Source organism: Podarcis melisellensis (genome assembly GCF_964234715.1).
Source record: "Podarcis melisellensis genome assembly, chromosome: 2".
Lineage (NCBI taxonomy): Eukaryota > Metazoa > Chordata > Lepidosauria > Squamata > Lacertidae > Podarcis > Podarcis melisellensis.
In genome coordinates, this window is record NC_138529.1 from 3,404,356 (window position 1) to 3,425,092 (window position 20,737).

General features: G+C 46.8%; 2 protein-coding genes across 5 annotated transcripts in view; both read left to right on the forward strand.

Moving 5' to 3' along the window:
• The window catches only part of RAPGEF3 (Rap guanine nucleotide exchange factor 3), a 49,367-nt gene extending 43,531 nt beyond the window's left edge, over positions 1-5,836 (forward strand). For all 3 annotated transcript variants that reach the window (XM_081898117.1, XM_081898118.1, XM_081898119.1), the window contains 6 exons: positions 292-342; positions 1,258-1,345; positions 2,163-2,227; positions 2,493-2,547; positions 3,936-4,007; positions 5,346-5,836. In XM_081898117.1, coding sequence (XP_081754243.1) covers positions 292-342; positions 1,258-1,345; positions 2,163-2,227; positions 2,493-2,547; positions 3,936-4,007; positions 5,346-5,464 — 450 coding nt within the window. In that variant the 3' untranslated portion in view covers positions 5,465-5,836. The remainder of the gene's footprint in view (positions 1-291; positions 343-1,257; positions 1,346-2,162; positions 2,228-2,492; positions 2,548-3,935; positions 4,008-5,345) is intronic.
• Positions 5,837-7,631: 1,795 nt separating this feature from the next.
• Positions 7,632-20,132, forward strand: TRIM58 (tripartite motif containing 58). Of its 2 annotated transcripts, XM_081898139.1 has the most exons (6): positions 7,634-8,564; positions 10,389-10,484; positions 14,163-14,393; positions 14,535-14,557; positions 14,972-15,072; positions 18,887-20,132. In XM_081898139.1, exons 1-6 carry the CDS (start codon positions 8,046-8,048, stop codon positions 19,456-19,458), a joined length of 1,542 nt encoding a protein of 513 aa, XP_081754265.1. In that variant the 5' UTR covers positions 7,634-8,045; the 3' UTR covers positions 19,459-20,132. The 2 variants fall into 2 exon arrangements, with proteins under 2 accessions (XP_081754266.1, XP_081754265.1); XM_081898140.1 differs by lacking the exon at positions 14,163-14,393 and having other exon boundaries at positions 7,632-8,564.
• The last annotated feature ends 605 nt before the right edge of the window (positions 20,133-20,737 follow it).

Genomic DNA, 20,737 nt, shown 5'->3' on the forward strand with positions numbered 1-20,737 from the left:
GCCCGGCCTCATCATGGTCACATCACACATGCCTGGATATTGCCTGTATCTCCTAGCCTGATAGCACATCACTTGCACAGATTAACTGTATGTATTCTGTTTGAGATATTGCAGGAAAATACTAAAGTTTTATCTGTGGCATTGGATGTGTCAATTCTGTCCCCCCCCCCAATGCAAATCCCTTCTAATCAAAGTACAAACGGTGCATGCGTGAACTTGCCCTGACTTTCTGCAGTAATTTGTTGGCCATTTCTGAACACCCTCCTGCCTCTGTCTCTCTCCTCTCCACAGAAGCTCCCACACAAGACGCGAAAGCTGTTTGGCACCATGGAGCGCATGCTGGTGAGTGGCGGTCCTGTTTATCTTTGGACGGTGCTGGAGCCTTGTCACTGTGTCTCTCTCATCTCTGCACCATTCCCCATGTGCAAAGTGCTTTGCTATTCTTTACTGTGTTCAGTCTGCGAGCTAAATCGCTGCTCTTCCCATTTCACAGATGGGGAACTGGGGCTGAAAGAGTGCTCTGCACAGTTGCCTTATAAAGTCTATGGCTGAGATGTGGATGTGAGCCCAGATTTCTCCCTTGGGGCTTTTTGAACAGTCCTCTGTGGCTGTTGGCTCATCCAGCAGGAGACAGGCTTCCCAAAAGAATCCCAAGAAGGATACCAACCAGCCCTTCAAGCTGGTGCCCAGTTGTCCTTCTACCTTTAGCAAAAGAGTCAGGCTCTTTTGAGAAGGGATGAAAAGTCAATTCTTGTTTATTCTAAGGTCTTTTTTCTGCTTACAAAATGGAACAATTTCCCCTCTCTGTTCCCTGTGTGCTGTTCTGGGGGTTCTCCTGGTGGGTGGCACAGAGGGCATGGGGGGAGGTGGTGGAAAGCCCCATTAAGCTAGTGTACAGACATCAGCCAACACACTGGGTTAGGTGAAACCAGCCCTTAGTGTGGATGCAGCTGGGAACTCACATAACTATATGCTCCAGTGCCAAAAATCTGGGAGAAGAGTTCTGTGTGCATAGGTCTCTCTTTGGGGGGGGGGCAGGGGGTGGGGAAGCATGCTATCTTCTAAGCCTTCACCTGAAATGGTATAGTCCAGAAACAGACTTACTAACTTAATCTGCTGTTGGTGAGAACTAGACTCTACTGTCCTGGACAAGCAAAGGAACACCATTAAAGTGTAGCTTTGGGGTGAGGCACCGTGCGCCTGATGCACACGCAGTTGCAAACAGTCCCAACGCTAATCTTTCTCCCTTCTTTCCAGGACCCTTCTTGGAATCACCGGGTCTACAGGCTGGCCATGGCGAAACTGACTCCCCCCTTGATTCCCTTTATGCCCCTCCTGCTTAAAGGTATAAGAAGCTGCATGCTCCTTACTAAATTTACCTTGGCTGTTGGTTTGCATGCATAAATGCTCTTTGTATCTTGAGACCTTAGGGATCTAAACTCACAAAACATATGAAATTTGAAATAATTAAGAAAAAGCATCTAAGACTGGGGTCTGGCCATGGGAACTCAGGCTTGCCATCCCATCTGGCTCAGGGGATTCTCACACATGGTCAGAAGCAAGCTTTGTGTTTTCAAGCCTGTTTCAGTAACAGTACTTGACCCCTGAGCTATGGCTCCTCTCCTGAATGAATGTGTTGGGTAATGTGGAGGTGTCCTCTAATAACCTTTGCTGCCTTGGGAGGAGTTCTGCTCTTGCTCGTTGCATTACTTTGCAAAGGTGGGGCACAAGACTAGATTCAGGGCCCAACTTGAGGGCACATGATGCAGCCAGCCTGCTGAAGTTGGGAAGATCTGGTAGGTGCCTGGATGGGAGACTGCATGATAGTTCCATGTATGTCACCTTGAGTTGCATCATGTAAGAAAGGCAGAATATACTAAATATATAAGCCCATCAGCTCATCTGCTGAACTTCATTGTCTGTACATACTGTGCAGGGGCACCATCGGAGGGGGAGGGAAGGCCCCCCATTTCAATATTCTGTGGCCCATCAGGCCCCATCAGACCTACCTGCAGCTAGTGGAAGACTGCACCAGCCTGCGTGAGGTTGGGGGCACATGTTTGATGTCACATGTGTGTGCCAGGCCCCTTCAATCTTGTGGGCAGCCCGGTGCCTGGGCTACTGTGTGATGAACAGACTCAGATCTTTGTCTCCCTTCGCAGACCTGACATTCATCCATGAGGGTAACTGCACATTGGTGGAGAATCTTGTCAACTTTGAGAAGCTGGTGAGTGGAGAGACATGGCTGGGGGAACTGGGGTAGTCTTACTGTGGCATGGTAATGACAGGAGGAGCCAGTATCAGAGAAAGTTATCATTCCCCTGCTGGAGAGAAGAAGCTACAGTTCCCTTTTAGGTGTTGAGAAATTTCAGTTGTGCATAAGGACACTTTGAACATGCTCTCTTGTCCTCTTTGTCTGCAAATAACTCACTTAGGGGTGAGATGAGGATGAAACGATTGAGCCTAACATTAAACCTGTCTGTTCCATGCAGCGTATGATGGCCAAAGCAGTTCGTCTCGTGCATCGTTGTCGGAGTCAACCCAACCGTGAGTGGGGCAGGGGAGCAGGGGCACAAGACAGGTGTCAGTAGGGATAAGCGGAAGCAAAGTGCACCTAACATTCCAGAATGGGAGCTGGATGGACAGATCAGCCTAACCTCATCCCCTGCCATTTTTACTGGCACACAATTATAGGTCGGCCCTGTCTTATTTTGTGTGGAATTTTTTAAAGAAGGGTTTGCATTTATATTGTATGCAGTATTGTTATACACATTATCATGCACGGCACTGTATGCATTTCTCTCCAAATACATAGTTTTTTATATTCTTCAGTGGGCTTTTCCATAAAATGCACATTTTTATCTTCATTTAATCATCATCATCATTTTATTTATATGCCACCTTTCCATTGTTAAAACCATGCTCAAGGCAGCAGGCAACATGACAAGATTTACAGCATTGCAAACATAGCAAAAGTCCCAAACAATAAAGGAAACATATCAAAAAGTATTGAAACAATTTCCACATAAATCCTAATAAGATCTAAAACTAAAGATACAAAAATCAATAGCAATGAAAAACCCCAATGAAACAACCTAAACAAGACCACAGCAGTCAATCAGTCTGCCAGGGCCCCTCCCTCCCAAGCCAGGTGGGGAAAGGCCAGCAATGGAGGGAGAAGAACTTCCAGGACCCACAGCCAATATGGTTTCAGGAGCCTCAGCTTTTGTAGCTGGAGTCAGTTTTCCCTCCCAGGCCAGGTGGGAAAAGGCTAGCAGACAGGTCTTCCAGGACTCACAAGATAGATATTTTTGTGCACTGATGCTGCATTGCAAAATCTTGAAACATTGCATTCCAACCCAAAAGTTTTGGACCGTCAAAATTGGGCTGGTCTTCTGCATAAAGTGGACCAAGCAAATTCCTCCTCCATCCCTAAGGGTGGACCCTCAGGTCAATGCATTTAAACAGATACAAGTGTTGGAGCAGGTAGAATGGCCTCCTCTTTCAGAGGCAAACCATTGTGCCCTACTGCTTCTTTTGCGCTAAGTTGAATTCTTTTCAGAATTGATTCAACTTTCCAGCTCACCTGGACAGGTTGGATTAGGTGACTCTTGGGGTTCCTTCCAACTCTACAATTCTATGATTATATAATTCTAAGGTCTTGGGGCTTATTGGGGGTTTATTTCAGGGTTGATACAGGTCAGAAGACAGAAAAAGTAGGGGTGGGGTGGGGAGGGAAGGGAGGGGAGAGGCCATGAAATTGAATTGAAATGTTGCGAGGGCTCTAGTATTGAAATAAGGCCACTAGCCAAAGGCAGGCAGGTGAGTCATAGATCAAACAGACTGAAAGGATGACAAAAAATTAAATGATAATAAGCAAAACGGATTTTAAGCAGACTTTTTTTTAATCCTTCTCCTCTTCTTCCCCACTCCAGTTCCACTCTCCCCTTTGCGGAGTCGTCCTCAGCACCTCCTGGAAGAAGCCCGGGCACTGCGTGCCTCTACCTGTAAGCAAGGGAGGGGTTTTGTATACAGAGTGCTTCCACACCAACCCCTTTTCTCTGATTCTGCCCTCCTTTGTTCACACACTTTTTATGGGGAAGGCACACAACACCATCGAAATAATTACATTCCAGTGTTTCTTTATTGTCTTGAGGCTCCCCCCCCAAAAAAAAACATTATGGGGGTGAGGTTTGGGGGAGGCAAGAGGGCTACAAAACCCAGGTTCAGTAACAGTCACAGCACTGTTAGAACTTCCAGGGGATCCCTTTTATAAATTGCAAGAGCTCATGCAAAAGGTCCCAGGTTCCATCTCGGTAGAGCTTGGAAAAGACTCCTGTCTGAGTCGGCTGCCAGTCAGTGTGGACAGTAGTGTGCTAGATGGACTTGGCATAAGGAATCTCCTAGCTCTAAATAGAAAACTTCCTTTTTTTGCAGGTTTTGCCCATTTTATTGCTTGCCTGAAGTGTGTGTGTGTATGTGTGTGAAAGAGAGTTTTTCCAATTTTTGTCCTCTTTTCTTTCCATTAAACCGAGATCGCAATATTTTGCTTTAAAGGGATAGTTATTAATGAAGACATTGTGACACCATCCATTTTTATATTTAGTCCCTTTCATAATAATCTCTTAGGTGGAATTTGCTTTTTCACTACCCTTGCTTGCTGAGCTGATGTATTCATTAAGCTGCCCAGCCACAACCCCAATATTTCAGTTGTGGGGCAGCCACAAGCCATTTCCTATATGAATGCTATATGATGTAGTATTTCTGACCCAAGGTGCCCTTACATTTACACTTCCTTACACATCTGCAATTTCCCAGCCCATCTCAGTCTCCCTTTGGAGTCTACAATTTGATTGGCTTTTTCACACTCGTGATTGTGCAGTTTGATTAGCTGTTCACCACCCTGGATAATATAGCAGGTGCCTGAACAATTCAGGATACCACCCTGAATAGTTCATTTCCTGTGTGATGTGTGCAGAGCTACATTCAATATCCCCTCATCCAACATGTACTTTGCAGAATAAACTGTCAAAACCCTCAGTCCCCATGTCTCAAGGACCCAATCCAACTAGAAAAGGATCTCTCCAAACTAAGGAATGGGTTAGGTAAGATTCCAGGTAAGGAAATGATCCAAATAAAACTTATTTTTAGTTTTGAAGATTTTAATTTCTAACCATGAGGAGCATTAAGAAGCCATACAGATCACTGAACCCCCTGCCCCCCCCCGGCAATTAGAAATCTCTGTCACTCACAAGATCCTGAATTTTACCTTGTTAAAATTTATGTCCCTAAATCTATGAATTCTTTCAAAATCCTTCCTTGATATCGGGATCTTTTTCTTTCAGGTTCAGAGCAGTCTCTTAGCACACGAAGCCCAGCTGCTACCTGGGCCTACACCCAGCACCTGAGAGTGATCGACAGCCAGAAGGAACTTTTGCGGCTCTCACGAGACCTCGAATCCTGATGCTGCCAGAAGCCGAGGCTAGGACCCGGGATGTGCATATTGTCTGACCTGGGCAAAGGACTACTGAGTTAGCCCTACTTTCAAGATGGGGAGATACCAAGCAGATGGGAGAGCTCTTCATACTCTTGGCGGTTCCCTTGCTCTCTGTTCTGCAATCAGGATGTAGGTGCCAGCAATGTCCAGGCCAGAGAAAGGACATGTCAGCTGCTACCGATGATGCTTTTGTAGGCTGCAAGGTTCCTGATCCGAAGAAAGACTGCTCTATGGACCACATGTTGCTGCCTTAAGGAGAAAGAAGCAAAAGCTCCCATATATCACTTATCAGTGTTCAATGGAAATGTGGGTTTTTTCTATTAAAAAGGCATACAGTAAGATTTGCTTGTGTATTTCTGGTGGACTGTGACTTTGTGAATAGCTTTCCCACCTTTTATCCTTGTTCTTTCTACTGACTATAGCACTGTAGCTGAGGTGTCAAAAGACATTTAAGGGGCCATGGTTCTAAGGTTGGATAGAGACCCCATCCCAATTGTGCTCCGTCTCTGAGAGCTCATGCCAATGATGCTTTGGCCTACTACTGTCTTAGCACACAGGAATGGACCAAAATTCATGGAAACTGATTCAACACACACCAGCATTTTCTTACTTGCACCCTGGGAACATATTGATTTTCATAAATCGTTCTTTGCAGTGTTGCAAAGGATCTTGGGATATCAGCCTATGGGCCGTGCATGCAGTCTGATGCCAGGAGCAGCATTCAAACCTCACAAAGGGACACATTCTTTTCTGGACAGCCTTCTGAAGGCCACCTGTCAGTCGTGGGTCAGGCTAGGGTCAAAAGTAAGCAGAGGAACAATGGTAAATGTTACTTTTGTACAGTAGACTGGTTTTTACACACACGTACACACCCTTTTACGTTCTCTGTCCAGACAAGGGGTTTGAAGCAGGTCCTGTGATGGGTGTGGCCTATGGAGAATTCAGAGGGCCACATTGAGGGGCCCTGAGGACTGCGTTCAGTCCCTGCGCCAGAGGGATGTGATGGACTTGTGTGGACAGCAAAATACATAATAGCAACAAACAAACTAACAATACCTCCCATTTGACACATTTAGAAGGCCACAGATGGTTTAGTCAGCCAAATGCCTGGCACCAAAAATATTGTTGCATACCCCCCCCCCCATCTCAACTCTCAACTCTGCCTTATGTCCTTCTCACTACCTGTGAGTTGAGGGAGGGCCCCACCCCACCCACTTTCTGTCTCCTACGGAGCCCCTTCATCCCCCTTAGAGGCTCATCACCCAGGAAGCTAGCCTGGCTTGACTGGCTTTTAAGACTAGCTGGATCCAGGGATAAGAGTGGTCTGGCACCCACAGACTCATAACAACACAGTATGTAATGCAGGTGCCAGACCAGCTTCCCTGGGGAAAGCACTCCATAGACAGGACGACACTGCAGGAAAGGCCTGCTCTGTGTTCTCATGCGTCAAGAGGGAAGCATGCAAACTTCATTAGGGATGGTCTGAGGAAGAGCCAGAGCTTCTCTCCCAACCCTCCCCAATCTTTTCAGGCAGCCTGCAGAGCCACTTTTGTTTTACCTCTTTGTGTCTGCAGCTTCCTAATTCCCTGAGGCTGCATCCACAACATACCCTCAGAGCACCCTCTAAAGCATCCTGGAAACTGTAGTTTCTTTGAAGGTGCTGGGACCTGTTGCTTTGTGAGGGTTAAACTACAATTTCCAGGATTCTTTGGGGTGGGGAATGTACTTTGAATGTGCTGTGTACTCAGCCACAGACACCTGGCATCTGCAACTTGATGTTTCAATGACTCCTTCCTCACAAAAGGAGGACTCCTCTTCAGGGTTCCAGCATGCCATTCCTTCCAAGTCATGTTCCATGTGCCTTTTCCAGCAGTCACTGTACATTACACGGCCACTGAGCATGCTCAGTCTTCCTCAGGCTGATGTCTTAAAATATTTTCTATTGGCACTCTCCCAGACATGTTGTTTCACACTGGCCCCCTCTTGTCAACCCTCCTTACCTGCGTTTGCTAGCAGAATAAGTGACAGACAGGCACCACCTACAACTAATCCCTGCTTGAGGGTGGCAGAGGGTGGCAGCGGGGGGGGGGGGGGGTTCTATGCATTCTTTTTTGGGGGGTGATTGCAATCTAAACCAGCAGGAAGAATGTGGGTGTGTTTCTCAAGAACCGTCTACAGTGTGGGCTGTTGCAAAGATGTGGTGGGAAAGCATAAAAAGGCTCCTCCCTGAATAGAGGAGACTGGCTGGCACTGCTTCCAAATAATCTAGAGGCAGAGGGAGATATCCCAGTGGAAATACTGTGTGGGATCTCTTTCAAAGATGCCTGCAGCCCATTACAGTGCAGGACAAGCAAAGGTCACATGATCCTTGGCCTTGTTTGTGAGATCCTCCACGCTGTTGGCGTCATCTCTTGGCTTGGTTCCCAGTTTTTTCTCCGCTTCGGAGGCTGTTGTGTTTTTTTGAGCAGTCTGGAATGAAAACTGCCAGCCGCACAAAAGCCCATGGAGGGGTTCCAAGGAGGAAATTGTCAACCAGATCTCCCTCCCTATGGTGGCCACACCCACCACAGCCAAAAGTTCTGGACCTCGCTTCAGGAGAGCGTCGGAAGAACTGAGGGAGGCTTCTTGGGCAGGCATGGCCTTCTCGGTGGGAGACCCCGTGGAGAGGCTTCAGGAGGAGGTGTCCTGCTCCATCTGCTTGGAGTACCTCAGGGACCCAGTGACCATCGAGTGTGGCCACAACTTCTGCCAGGCTTGCATCTCCAACTACTGTGAGCGGGCAGCGGGGTCTGTGGCCCAGGTGGCTCTCTGCCCGCAGTGCCGGGCTGGTTTCTTGCTGAGCAGCTCGCGGCCCAACAAGCAGCTGGCCAACATCGTGGAGGGCATCGAGCGGCTGGCTCTGCGACCAAGCAGAGACCCCGGCGAGGCCTTGTGCGAGAGGCACGGCAAGAAGCTGCGCCTTTTCTGCCAAGACGACGGCGAGCCCATCTGCCTGGTGTGTGACAAATCCCGAGAGCATCGGGCGCACACGGTCCTGCCCATTGAGGAGGCTGCTCATGACTACAAGGTGAGCCTGTGTCTTGATTTATAACTAGAAATGAGCTAGGGCAAGCAGACCTTCTGTTTTCTCCACGTGTCTGCTGCACCAGTCATGAATGTTGTGGGGAGTATTAGGGGTCTATTCTGAGCTTTGCTGGGCTGTGCACATGCTATACCTTTAAAGCGCATTTGGAGCCTTCCCCCCCCCCCCGGGTGTTCTGGGCACTGTAGTTTGTTAAGGGTTGCTAGAAACAACAGTGCCCAGAATTCTCTGAGAGAAAAGATGTGCTCTGAATGTGCTTTAAAGGTATAGCTTGTGCACAGCCGCAGGCTGAGGGAGAACAAAGATATCCAATGCATAAGTAAAAACAACAACACCAAAACCAAAATGTATTTTTGAAATACAACTACAAACAGCTGAACAAAGGAAGAGGCCACAAGAGTTGTTCATCAAAACCATAAAAAACCTGAGTAAAATGGGAATGTCTTTATTTGGCATAAAAACAATAACTTCAGCACCTGACATACCTGTAATGTAGGTGTAGACACACACAAATGCGCACACATGGACTTGGGGGCTTGTTGTGCCCCTCTAAACTCAGTTTTCTGACCCCCACCTCAAAGATCCCCCCAAAATTGGTAATAATAGAAATAATAAGCTTTGCTACAACCTAAGATTCTTTTGTTATGGTCAAGGACTTGCCTAATTTGAGTCTGCGCAACACCTCCTCTCCACCTTATGGCTATTACAAAATATAGACTGGATTTTTTCTTAAATCTTGTATGGCCTGTGCTTGACTTATGAGGTGCCTGGAAGCAGGGGCCCTTTTGGAAAGCCACCTCCACTCTCTCCAATTTTAACCAAGCCCCTGCCTTGCCATACGCTTTTAAAAACAAGTGAGACACAAAACCTCCTCTAGCCCTTGGTATTTAAGCACAGGAGCCAGGGAGATCGGGTAGCTTTTCTTCCTACCTCAAACCAATTCCTTCTTTTGCTTAACATCCAGCTTGAAGGCAAGTTCTGTAGGACATTAAAATAATACTCTGAATGAGCAAGCCAGTGCTTCTGTGGTTTTAAACCATTGTTCATAAAGGTTCCTTTATGAATTGAATACTGCAATTGACTGCAGCATTTTTGGGTATGCAGCCCTTCAGCAACTTCCCACAAACCTTGTGGTTTGACTGGTGGGAATCAGTTTGGGCATGAGAGTTGCCAGCACGCTCTTTTTGCAGTTGTCCCTGCTCCCTTTTCCTTTCATAGAATCACAGAATTGTACAGTTGGAAGGGACCCCCAAGGTTCATCTAGTCCAACCCAATGCAATGCTGGAATCTCAACTAGGTCATACATGAGAGATGCCTATCCAAGCCCTGGTTAAAAACATCTAAAGGATGAGAGTCCACACCTTTCGGGGGAGTCTGTTCCATGGTTTGTTCCAATCTGACGTGCCCAGACTCAGCAAGTGAGGTTTTCCTGGTAGGGAGAGTCAAGAGAGGGAAAGAGTCACTTGCTTAATTGCTGTCAGTTGCTGTTAAATTCAGCAGAGAAGGGCTGGGGGGAGAAGAAAGGTGGCAACAAGGGACTTAATAAAGTCCCTTTATTAAAATGGCTTTCACACCCATTCAGTGCTTTGTCTCTTGTATATTCTTCTTGCTTTACCTGCAGCAGCAGTTGAAGACTGCCCTCCCTAGGGGATACTGTAGTCCAGGTGGGGAGGCCCCATCCTGCCCATAGGCTGCTCCTGCTCTATCAGAACACTTGTTGTCCCCCAGAGACATTGCTACCTTCCAAGTGTAGTGTTCTGGAGCGAAACTCCTGAGAGCCACCATAGTTGTTTGTGCTTCCTTCCCTAGATTAAGCTCAGGGAAGCTGTGGATGTTCTCAGGAAGGTTCTGGGGGAAGCATCAAAGCTGGAAGCCCAAGAGGCAGAGAAAACAGCTCAGTGGAAGGTAAGTACCTAATCAAAGCTTCATTAAGCGATGCCATAGAGTCATAGCAGCTAGTCTGTTGGGTGTTGAAGTAGCAAGGCTATTTAAAACAGTGAGCATCTGGCAATCCAGGACAGTAAAGCATAATTCTCCTCAAAAAGGTATTTTAAAATACAACCTGCCCAGCTGAAGCATCTGTGCTACTTCATGTGCCATGGTTGCATTCACACATCACGATACAGCCTTGCTTATTGTAATGTGAATGAGTCTCAGGCTGATATATTCCCCTTCCCTGCATGGCCCAGCTGCAGCTGATCTTTAAGTATGGTTTGCTTAAAACAAGCCTTGTTTCAACAAACCATAGTTAAGATTAGCCATGGTTTAGAGATCAGAAAGAATGCTCATCAGAAGTGCAGACTTTTGATCTTTTCCTTGCAGCTGTGCACAAGTCTGGGGGGAGGATGTAGTTTATCATGTCCAAATAATAAAGGGGTTGATTGTTAAACAGAAATTTGCAAAGATCAAATCCCTCAATTCATCCAGATTTTTGCAGGTCAGAGCAATGTTGTGGGTGGCTGGTGGGGTCAATATGCCACATGGCTCAACATTCATGAATGGCAAAGGAAACTTATGTTTGTGGCACCTTCAAAAAGCAGCTGATACATTTGTGCCACCTGCATTCCAGTTCCTTGTACTTGTGATGGACACAACATGGAACAGGCATCCATAGTGCATTTTTCAGTAGCCTGGAATTACAGAGATCTGTGCTCTTCAGGGATGCTTTGCTTTGTGGCTCAAGGTGGCATGCAGGAAACCGGGTAGACTGGTGCTGCTACAGACACCTGTATCATGAAAATAAGGGACAACATGGGATTTTTCCCTCAAGGAAACTTAGCCCAGTGGCAGAACAAATATTTGACACACAGAAGCCTCCTGGCATCTCCAAGCACAGCTGGGGAAATCACCCATCTGAAACGCTAGAGCAGCGGTAGCTAATGTGATACAAATGTTGTTGGACTACAAATCCCATCAGCTCCAGGCAGCATAACCAATGGTGGATGATAATAGAGTTGTCGTCCAACAACATATGGATGGATAGCATCACATAGGACAGGCTCGCTCTGGGGAGACACTGCCAGCCAGTGCTAGGTAGGCTGGACCAAGGAAACATTCTGCATTCCTTGAGCACCAGATGTGAAGGACTTTGTGGCAGCTCCTTGGCTTCTACTATCATCCTATGGCTAAGTTAAACCACTGCCTGCTCAACAACTTTTTTAAATAGGTCTGTGGGCTGGTTTTTCTATTACTGGCCCTGGTGTGCATGTGGAGAGAAGTACTGGGGAAAGCTCCACTATTTAATTTTCTCTGTGTTTTGCTGCAGCTTTAACTATAGGTGACAAAGCTGTGATGGATGTGTGTGCCACGATTGTTTCCTGCTTCTGAACGATGTAAAGGGCACAAGCATCATTTTCTGTGCATGGGTTTGCCCGTTCTCTCTCCCCGCCCCCTGTGTCTTTCACAACCCGGAATGTGAATCAGCAGGAAGCTCTTCTGTTCCTGGGCTTGGGAAAGACTCACAATTGGCCAATCTGTTGCTTCAGTTCTCTCTCTAAAATAGAATACAATGAGCTGAGAGTCTTCCTGAGAATCTTCACCTTTGATCCTGCGTGTGTGAGGAGGAGCTGGTTGTGATTACTTCAGGGGGAATGAGAAGGTACTCTGCACTTCCTCAGAGGCACTTGACCCTCATGCATGTCATTGGATCAAGTATAAAGTATGTAACCCAAGTTGTACAAGGAACCAGCACAGGGTGGTGGTGGCGTTGTAAGGTGAGGACAGCTTCTAAGCAGCTCAGGTAACTTTTACAAAGGCCCTACTCAGATCCGCCCTATGCTTTCTCAGTCACTGAGGAATGTGGCTATGCAACTGCATAAGGAGGTGTTTGAGAAGTCAGCTCTGAAAAATACTGTTTATGTTGAAAAACAAAAACACTGCATTGCTATAACCAAATGGATTAGAGGTAGGAGATGCCTTAGCCATGCAGGACAGGAAAAGTGTAAGGGACTTGTATGGGCAAGCTTAGAAATTCCAGCTTTTGAATAGACCTCTGTAGTTTTGTTGTTAACAGCAGTTTAATATTCAGGCCTTGGAATGTAAGTGTACATTGAATCGTAGTAGAGTTGAATGGGACCTCAAGGATTCTCTAGACAAATGAAAGCTCTGCAAGGCAGGAATCCTGTCCACAGTCACCCCTTGGTAGGCTCAAATCACCAACCTTCTGGTTAACAGCCAGGTGCACTGACCCTTTGTGTCACAAGATACAATATGGTTTTTATGAGGTTAGGGGGCTGGAGAAAGCTGGCCTAGAACAATGCAGGCGATATGTTGCCATGGGAACTAAATAGGCAATTGCTTCTTCATACAGAACCATTTTGAGGGATCTTCTGCATAAGAAAACAACCTCATTAAAAAGTGGGCAGACTTTCTTTCCTCCAGCTATAAATGTGCACTAAAATTACAAAACACCAATAATCTTCCAGCCAAATAGCACAGACGAAAGACATGAAATACTATTACCAGCCTAAATATCAGCCAGGATCATGCAACAAGGCCATAGATATGATAGGGGAGTTTTATTAGGTGTTTGGTGGACCTTAATAAGAACATGGATGGGATTTTATATGTGTTATTTAATAGATTGTTTCCCTTTTAGGTGGGACAGGTGACTTATTTTTAAACAGTTAGCTAAAGAATAATATTCAGCGCAGGCTCCCTATTAGCTCCAGTATCAGAGGAAGCATACCAGTCTCTGCTAAGAATGGGGAAGAAACTCAGTTTGGTGCACCTTCCCGATCTTAACTTCTTGAAAGTATATGGAAACTGCAATGCAGCTAACCTTTGAAATTAATAATTCTCCTAATTTTGTGACTCAGTTCTCCAACTAAATAATCTGCACAAACGTTAGGGGGGAAATGTGCATTAAAAATGTGTGTATTCTAACTAACAGATAAAAATGCATTTGTAGAAATGTACACTAAAATGGGACACAGGTGGCGCTGTGGGTTAAAGCCCCAGCGCCTAGGACTTGCTGATCGAAAGGTCGGCGGTTCGAATCCCTGCTGCGGGGTGCGCTCCCGCTGCTCGGTCCCAGCGCCTGCCAACCTAGCAGTTCGAAAGCACCTCCGGGTGCAAGTAGATAAATAGGGACCGCTTACCAGCGGGAAGGTAAACGGCGTTTCCGTGTGCAGCTCTGGCTCGCCAGAGCAGCGATGTCACACTGGCCATGTGACCCGGAAGTGTCTCCGGACAGCGCTGGCCCCTGGCCTCTTAAGTGAGATGGGCGCACAACCCCAGAGTCTGTCAAGACTGGCCCGTACGGGCAGGGGTACCTTTACCTTTTACTTTACACTAAAATACTGATGAATTTCCTTTAAAAAACATTTATAATCACAGACTAATACATAAATGTGGAGAACTGAGTTTAGGACTGGAAAAATGAGAAAGAGACAGAGAAATTGAAACTGTCAGATTTGTCTGTCTGCAACCACTCGGGAACAGGAGTGGGAGAATGCTCTTGCTCTCGCACGGGCTTCCCACAGGTATCTGGTTGACCATGTGGGAAGAGAATGCAGAACTGGATGGGTCCCTCTCTGGCCTGATCCAATGGCCAGTTCTGCTTTCTGTGTATGTCCCTGGCAGGAGAAAGTGGAGGAACGCAGAGCGCTCATTGTGTCAGGGTACGAAAGACGCCGCCAGGCAATGGCCGAAGAGGAGCAGCTGCTTTTGAGGCAGCTTCAGGATGAGGCTCAGGAGACGCTGAAGAAGCTGCAGGTGAACTGGGCCTTCCTGCTTGGCCAGTGCACAAGACTACGGGATCTGATCTCAGAGATGGAGCAGAAATGCCAGCAGCCAGCTGCCTCCCTGCTGAAGGTGAGACTCTACAGAATGGCATCTCCTAAAATGACCTTGATAAAGCAGGTGCAGTTCTGGTACTTCTGGATTTCTTAAGCAATGTTCATAAGTCAGTTTTAGTCCCTGGACATTTACAGGCTTCTCTTTTCTCTCCTCTAGGATGTTAAGGTAGCCTTGACCAGGTCAGTACCCTATAATTTATTGTTGTTGTTGTTTAGTCGTGTCTGACTCTTTGTGACCCCATGGACCAGAGCATGCCAGGCACTCCTGTCTTCCACTGCCTCCAGCAGTTTGGTCAAACTCATGTTAGTAGCTTCAAGAACACTGTCCCACCATCTTGTCCTCTGTCGTCCCCTTCTCCTTGTGCCCTCCATCTTTCCCAACATCAGAGTCTTTCCCAGGGAGTCTTCTCTTCTCATTATAACTATAATTCATATTGCAGCCCACTTACTTAGAAATAAGTCTTGTTGTGTTAATTGGGGCTTACTCCCAAGAATATGAGCATTGGATTGTGACTTGGTCTCATTCATGACACTGTGGGGTCATAAAATGGTGCCTTTGGCGTTGGGGGATAACTACTGACATGTTCTCCTTAGGAGTGAGGCTGTATCACTGCAGGAACCCCAGCCCATCTCAATGGATCTACAGGACTTATATGATGTTCCTGAGCTGATGGAGTCACTCCAGAGATACTCAGGTAAGCGAGCAATGGTGCAGAGCTGTGTTAGTCATGTGAGCTTGGCAGCAAAGAGAAAGGTTTCTTCTCACCATGTGGTTGTCATACACAATTTGTAGCTCTTAGTTTGGGGGCCTCTGAACTTGAACTGGGTGGGATTACTCAACTAAAGCTTTAATCACAAATTAAAATGAGCTTCTCCAATCTATTTACTGATGAAACTGGCATAGGCGCCGACTCCATGGGGCCTGAGGGGGCCCGAGCCCCCTCAAAAATTCGTTTGGGGGGGCTCCGCCCCCCAATAATTTAAGAAAATTATTACCGTATTTTCCCCTCAAAAAGAGGAAGCGGCTGCTTTCCTGCATTCTGCCTCAGGGTCTTACCGCCCACCCTCCTCTGTTTCCTTGCTGTGTTTGCTCAAACGGAACAAAGAGCAGGGAAAGCCCCTCCCCTCCAGGCAAGCAGGCAGGAGGGAGAGAGAGAGAGAGAGAGAGAGAGAGAGTGCAAGCTGCCTGGCTTGGGTGGGTAGGTGAGGGAAAACTTTTGCCTTCCTTTCCTCCCTGCCGTTATACCCCTCCCCTGCATTCTTAGCCAGCTGCTTCTCTGCACACCCCTCTCGTGCTCCTTGTCCGTTCTGTGTTTTTCCTTCCCTCCCCACTTAAAATGTGGTTTAAAAGCATGGATCCACATGGATCCTCAGGATCTTTGCATTGGGTCACCCCAAATTCACCATCAGAGCACATAGCATGTCCATGGCTACAGCCTGCCCCCCCAAAATCACACACCCACTGTTGCCTGGGGCTGCAATGATGCAAAAACGTGGTTACAAAACATGGATCCACAGGGATCCTCAGGATCTTTGCATTGGGTCACCCCAAATTCACCATCAGAGCACATAGCATGTCCATGGCTACAGCCTGCCCCCCAAAAAATCACACACCCACTGTTGTCTGGGGCTGCAATGGTGCAAAAACGTGGTTACAAAACATGGATCCACATGGATCCTCAGGATCTTTGCATTGGGTCACCCCAAATTCACCATCAGAGCACATAACATGTCCATGGCTACAGCCTGCCCCCCAAAAATCACACACCCACTGTTGCCTGGGGCTGCAATGGTGCAAAAATGTGGTTACAAAGCATGGATCCACAGGGATCCTCAGGATTTTTGCATTGGGTCACCCCAAATTCACCATCAGATCACATGTCTGTGGCCACAGCATGAAGCACAAAAATGATACATCATTAATATTCACCGCCCACGGCGGCAGCCAATCGGCTGCTGCAAAGGGCGGGCCCTCACAGGTTCACTTAAGGTCGGGGCAGCCCGGGGCTCGCCCCTTTCGTTCCCCCAGCAGCAGCGGTTTGGAGGTCTTGGGCCCCCCCAATATTTTTTATAAGTCGGTATGGGCCCCCCCAATATTTTTTATATGTTGGCACCCCTGGAAACTGGTGACAGCTAAAGACTTATGGACTCTTGAATGACTGTTACTTCAGCTGTACTGGCCCTTCCCTCCTTGCATCTGGGTTTTTTGAAACAAAACCATAAAATATGCTTTTCATTCAAGCCTGCAGCCAAAGCTTGTTTCCCCTTTCAGAATGACTCACCAGTTGCTTTGATCTTTTTAACCATAAAGAACCACAAGCAACTGCAACTTTGAGTGCCAGCAACACATCTTTTAAACCTGATGCGCCTATGCATCAGCTCAGCACTTGCCGGAATAACAGGAGTCAGTCACCCAACTGCGTCACACCAAAACTGGTATCGGGGTAAAGGTGTGGTTCCATGAGCAGTGCTTCTGCCATCTACCATTCATAAGCCCCTTGTCATAATTGTCTTGGGTAGAGGTGAATAAATTTCCTGAACACACTTGGCAGGCTAAGACTTATTACCATCATGATTAAAGTGACCTAGGTTACTTCTAGGTAGGGAACTTTGCGGCCAAAAGCTACTTCCAGCTTTGAGTGATGTATAGACAGATATGGCAAGTAGCCTTCTTAAGCAATAAAAGACCAGAGAAAGGTCTATCAACAGACAGGATGCTGATTTTATTTGGGCTTCTCCAGGTAACCTGTTTATTGAGCATTCATTTTGCTTGCACAAAACATACCAAGTCAGCCTATACCCAGCTTTAATCATTTGTTCCAATTTGCTTTTGTGCTGGTTATATGACAATGAGCATTCATCCTTCATTCATAGCCCCTCCACCAGCTCTATTGAGTTAGGTCAGAGCTAACTCAGTTGTGTGTTGCGACACATTTGTGTATCTGTTGCAGTGTGTATGTGTGTCATGTGAATGCTTCCTACGCTCCTCCTGGGACTGGAAAGGGGTTAGTTTAACCTCCAGTTTGCTAGTAAAACCGAATTACAGTACTGTGTCACGAGATGATGCATGTCTAAAAAGTGTGTCACCAACATGAAAAGTTTGAACAAAAAAAAAATCCTTCCAGTAGCACCTTAAAGACCAACTAAGTCAGTTCTTGGTATGAGCTTTTGTGTGCTCATACCAAGAACTGACTTAGTTGGTCTTTAAGGTGCTACTGGAAGGAATTTTTTTTGTTTTGACTATGGCAGACCAACACGGCTACCTATCTGTAAATGAAAAGTTTGGAAAGCTCTGAGTTAGGTGAACTTGGCTATGGCAAGTCAGCACGGCAATATGGAAGCAACGACAGCTGGAGGGAGCGCGGTTGCTCTTGTACTCATTTGCCTGAGCACCTTCTTCACTTCAAGTTGGAGCCCCAAGCACAAACACATGCACAAAACTTGGGAGAGAATCATGTATGACTTGGTAGTAGAGCACAGGTTTTGCATGCAGAAGATCTTGGGTTCAGTCCTTGACATCTGGAGTTAGGTAAATGGATTCTCTGCAGGGGAAAGGAAAGACTCTTGCCTGATTGACAACCTAGAGGAGGAGAAGCCATTGCAATGCCCTCCAGCTACTCCTGGACTAGAACGGCCATCACTCTGATGCTGGCTGGGGCATCAGTAGCATCTACCGTATTTAGGCTGTGCATCCCTTAAACAGCCAACACCAGTGGAGAAAATCTCTGACTAGGTGTCCAATAGTCTGACCTGGTCTACCTTGTCTGTCTATCCTGCCCCTGCTCTCAATGGGAGCACAAAGCAGCTAACCATACAAAATCACATACGCAGCAGTAAACTTGTAATCAGTTACATCAGAACCAGATATGAAAGCAGAATAAAAACAACATTAGAGAGCAAAGATCATAAAATCATCCAAAAATACCACTTACACCCCAAAGGCCTGGGCAAATGAAAAAGGTTACCTGGATGTGGCTAATGTGGGGGACATCATAATGCCATTTTGAAGGGAGTTCTGTAACCAGGGAGGCCACCACCGAAAAGGCCCCTTTATAAAAGGATGTCACATAGAGGAGGGAGAAAGGTTGTTTTCTGCTGCTCCAGAGAAGCGGACACGGAGCAATGGTTCCAAACTACAAGAAAGAAGATTCCACCTAAACATTAGGAAGAACTTCCTCACAGTAAGAGCTGTTCGACAGTGGAATTTGCTGCCAAGGAGTGTGGTGGAGTCTCCTTCTTTGGAAGTCTTTAAGCAGAGGCTTGACAACCATATGTCAGGAGTGCTCTGATGGTGTTTCCTGCTTGGCAGGGGGTTGGACTCGATGGCCCTTGTGGTCTCTTCCAACTCTATGATTCTATGATTCTACTTTGCTGTCAGCCCAGGCAGAACAACAAGCAGGGAATCCCTGGCAGGGTAGTTATAATTGAGCATCCTATTATAATGTCACATGTTCTGTATTGGTGCAGTAACATCACATCAGGACTGAACATGTCTCTTTCTGCCTGCAGTACCGGTGACCTTCGACCCGGACACAGCGAATCCCTACCTGCTCCTCTCTGACAACCTGCTCTGTGTGCAAGTAGGGGATCAAAAGCAAGACCTGCCCAAGAGCTTGTCCCGCTTTGAGACGTGCACTTGCCTGCTGGGTTGTCAGCAGTTCACAACTGGGAGACACTACTGGGAAGTGTGTGTGGAGAGCAAGACCAGCTGGACCCTGGGGGTGTGCCAAGAATCTGTGAGCCGCCAAGGAATCTTCACTCCCTCCCCAGCAACTGGCTTCTGGACTGTGTGGCTGAGGAATGGCAATGAGTACGCAGCCCTCACCTGCCCTCTCACGGAACTAGCTCTGAGAGCCAGGCCTGGGGCAATAGGCATCTTCCTGGACTATGATGCAGGGGAGGTTTCCTTCTATAATGCTGATAATGGGTCGCACATCTTTACCTTTGCAGACTCCTTCTCTGGACCCCTCCGGCCGTACTTCTACCCTGGGGTCCGGGCAGGGGGGCTCAACGATGCGCCCCTCATCATCCGACCAACATCCAGCAAGACATCAGGGAAACCTTACTCTTCCCTCCAGTGAGTGCTAACTGTGGAACTCACTGCCAGGAGATAGAGACAAAGTTATATGTGCCAAAGTATTAGATATACAGCCCAGCAAGGAAGATTTGGAAGCTGCAGTTCTTGTCTGGGAAAGATCCACCTAATTTTCCAGACACAAGGCCCAGAAATAATTTTCTTCCAGCATTAGATGTTGCCTTTCCTGAAGCAGGTGGCTTGGCTCACTTTCTTGAGTCCTTTGATGTTGTTTGCTGTATTAAGCGCCTTTCTGCTCCACATCTCGTCACATGTGGAATAAAAATGCTTTCCTAATCTTGCAGATGTAGCACAATGTGATCTGCTATGTGTAGGTCTGGTGGATAAAGGGTTGAGGTTCATGGGAAGCAGTTGGGCAGACAGTTCTCTAGTCTGATCCAGCAGAGTTTGCTCCCATTCCCCACAGTCAGATTCACTGCTCAAGAAAAAAGCCCCAGACCTGAGATTAAGCAGGGTTCCTTGCTGAACTTCAAATGCACAACTAAGACTTTCTTATTCCAGCAAGCATTTTAAGGCTCACTTGGTGCTAAAATTTATTGTTTATATTGCCCCATTTTCTGTGGATTGCTTCTCTGTACAGTGCTTAGAAATGTTAACAATTAAGTGGTATACAGATGTTTTAAATAAATAAAAATAAAGTAAATAATACTGAATTTCAAATTTGTGGAAAAGCCGCCCCCCATTTCAGTAAAGTGCAAACACAACTTCTGCAGGCTTCCCCCCCCCCCCAAAAAAAGGAGTAAGAATTTAATGCCAAGGGAGCATGGCTCCAGTCTGAATACATACAAGCATGATGAGGCAAATTATGAACCCCCGTAATTATGAACTTTGGTGACATCACTAGAGGTTGGCAGCCACATGCAGGGTCTGGAGGGGCTGAAAGGGCGACTGTGGATAGCTAAATCTAACCCAAGGAAAGATTTGTGTCCTACAGATAAATAAAGGTGAACCATCTCATTACAATGGACTTTGAATACTTTAAGAGGGCCTGATCCTCACACAGCCATGAAACTCCCGTGTGTGCCCCCTTTGGCCAGTTGCTGCCTCGCAGCCTGACCTACCTTGCAGGGTTGGGGGGGTTAAATTAGGCAATGGACACCACCTGGAGCTCCTTGGAGAAAAGGTAGGATATAATTCAGTAATTAAATACTCCTCAAAAAGTGAGCCATTTATTTTTTTCCTTTAGCTGTTTAAATAGCAAAGTCGTCTGGGTGTTTGACAAAACAATATTAAAATGCAATCAGATCACATTACATCAACCATAG

Bases quoted from the DNA above. Each gene is read 5' to 3' on its own strand.
- TRIM58 (XM_081898139.1), top strand. From the start codon at position 8,046: ATGGTGGCCACACCCACCACAGCCAAAAGTTCTGGACCTCGCTTCAGG. The intron at 8,565-10,388 runs GTGAGCCTGTGT...TTCCTTCCCTAG, and splicing joins AGGCTGCTCATGACTACAAG to ATTAAGCTCAGGGAAGCTGT. The intron at 14,394-14,534 runs GTGAGACTCTAC...TCTCTCCTCTAG, and splicing joins CAGCTGCCTCCCTGCTGAAG to GATGTTAAGGTAGCCTTGAC.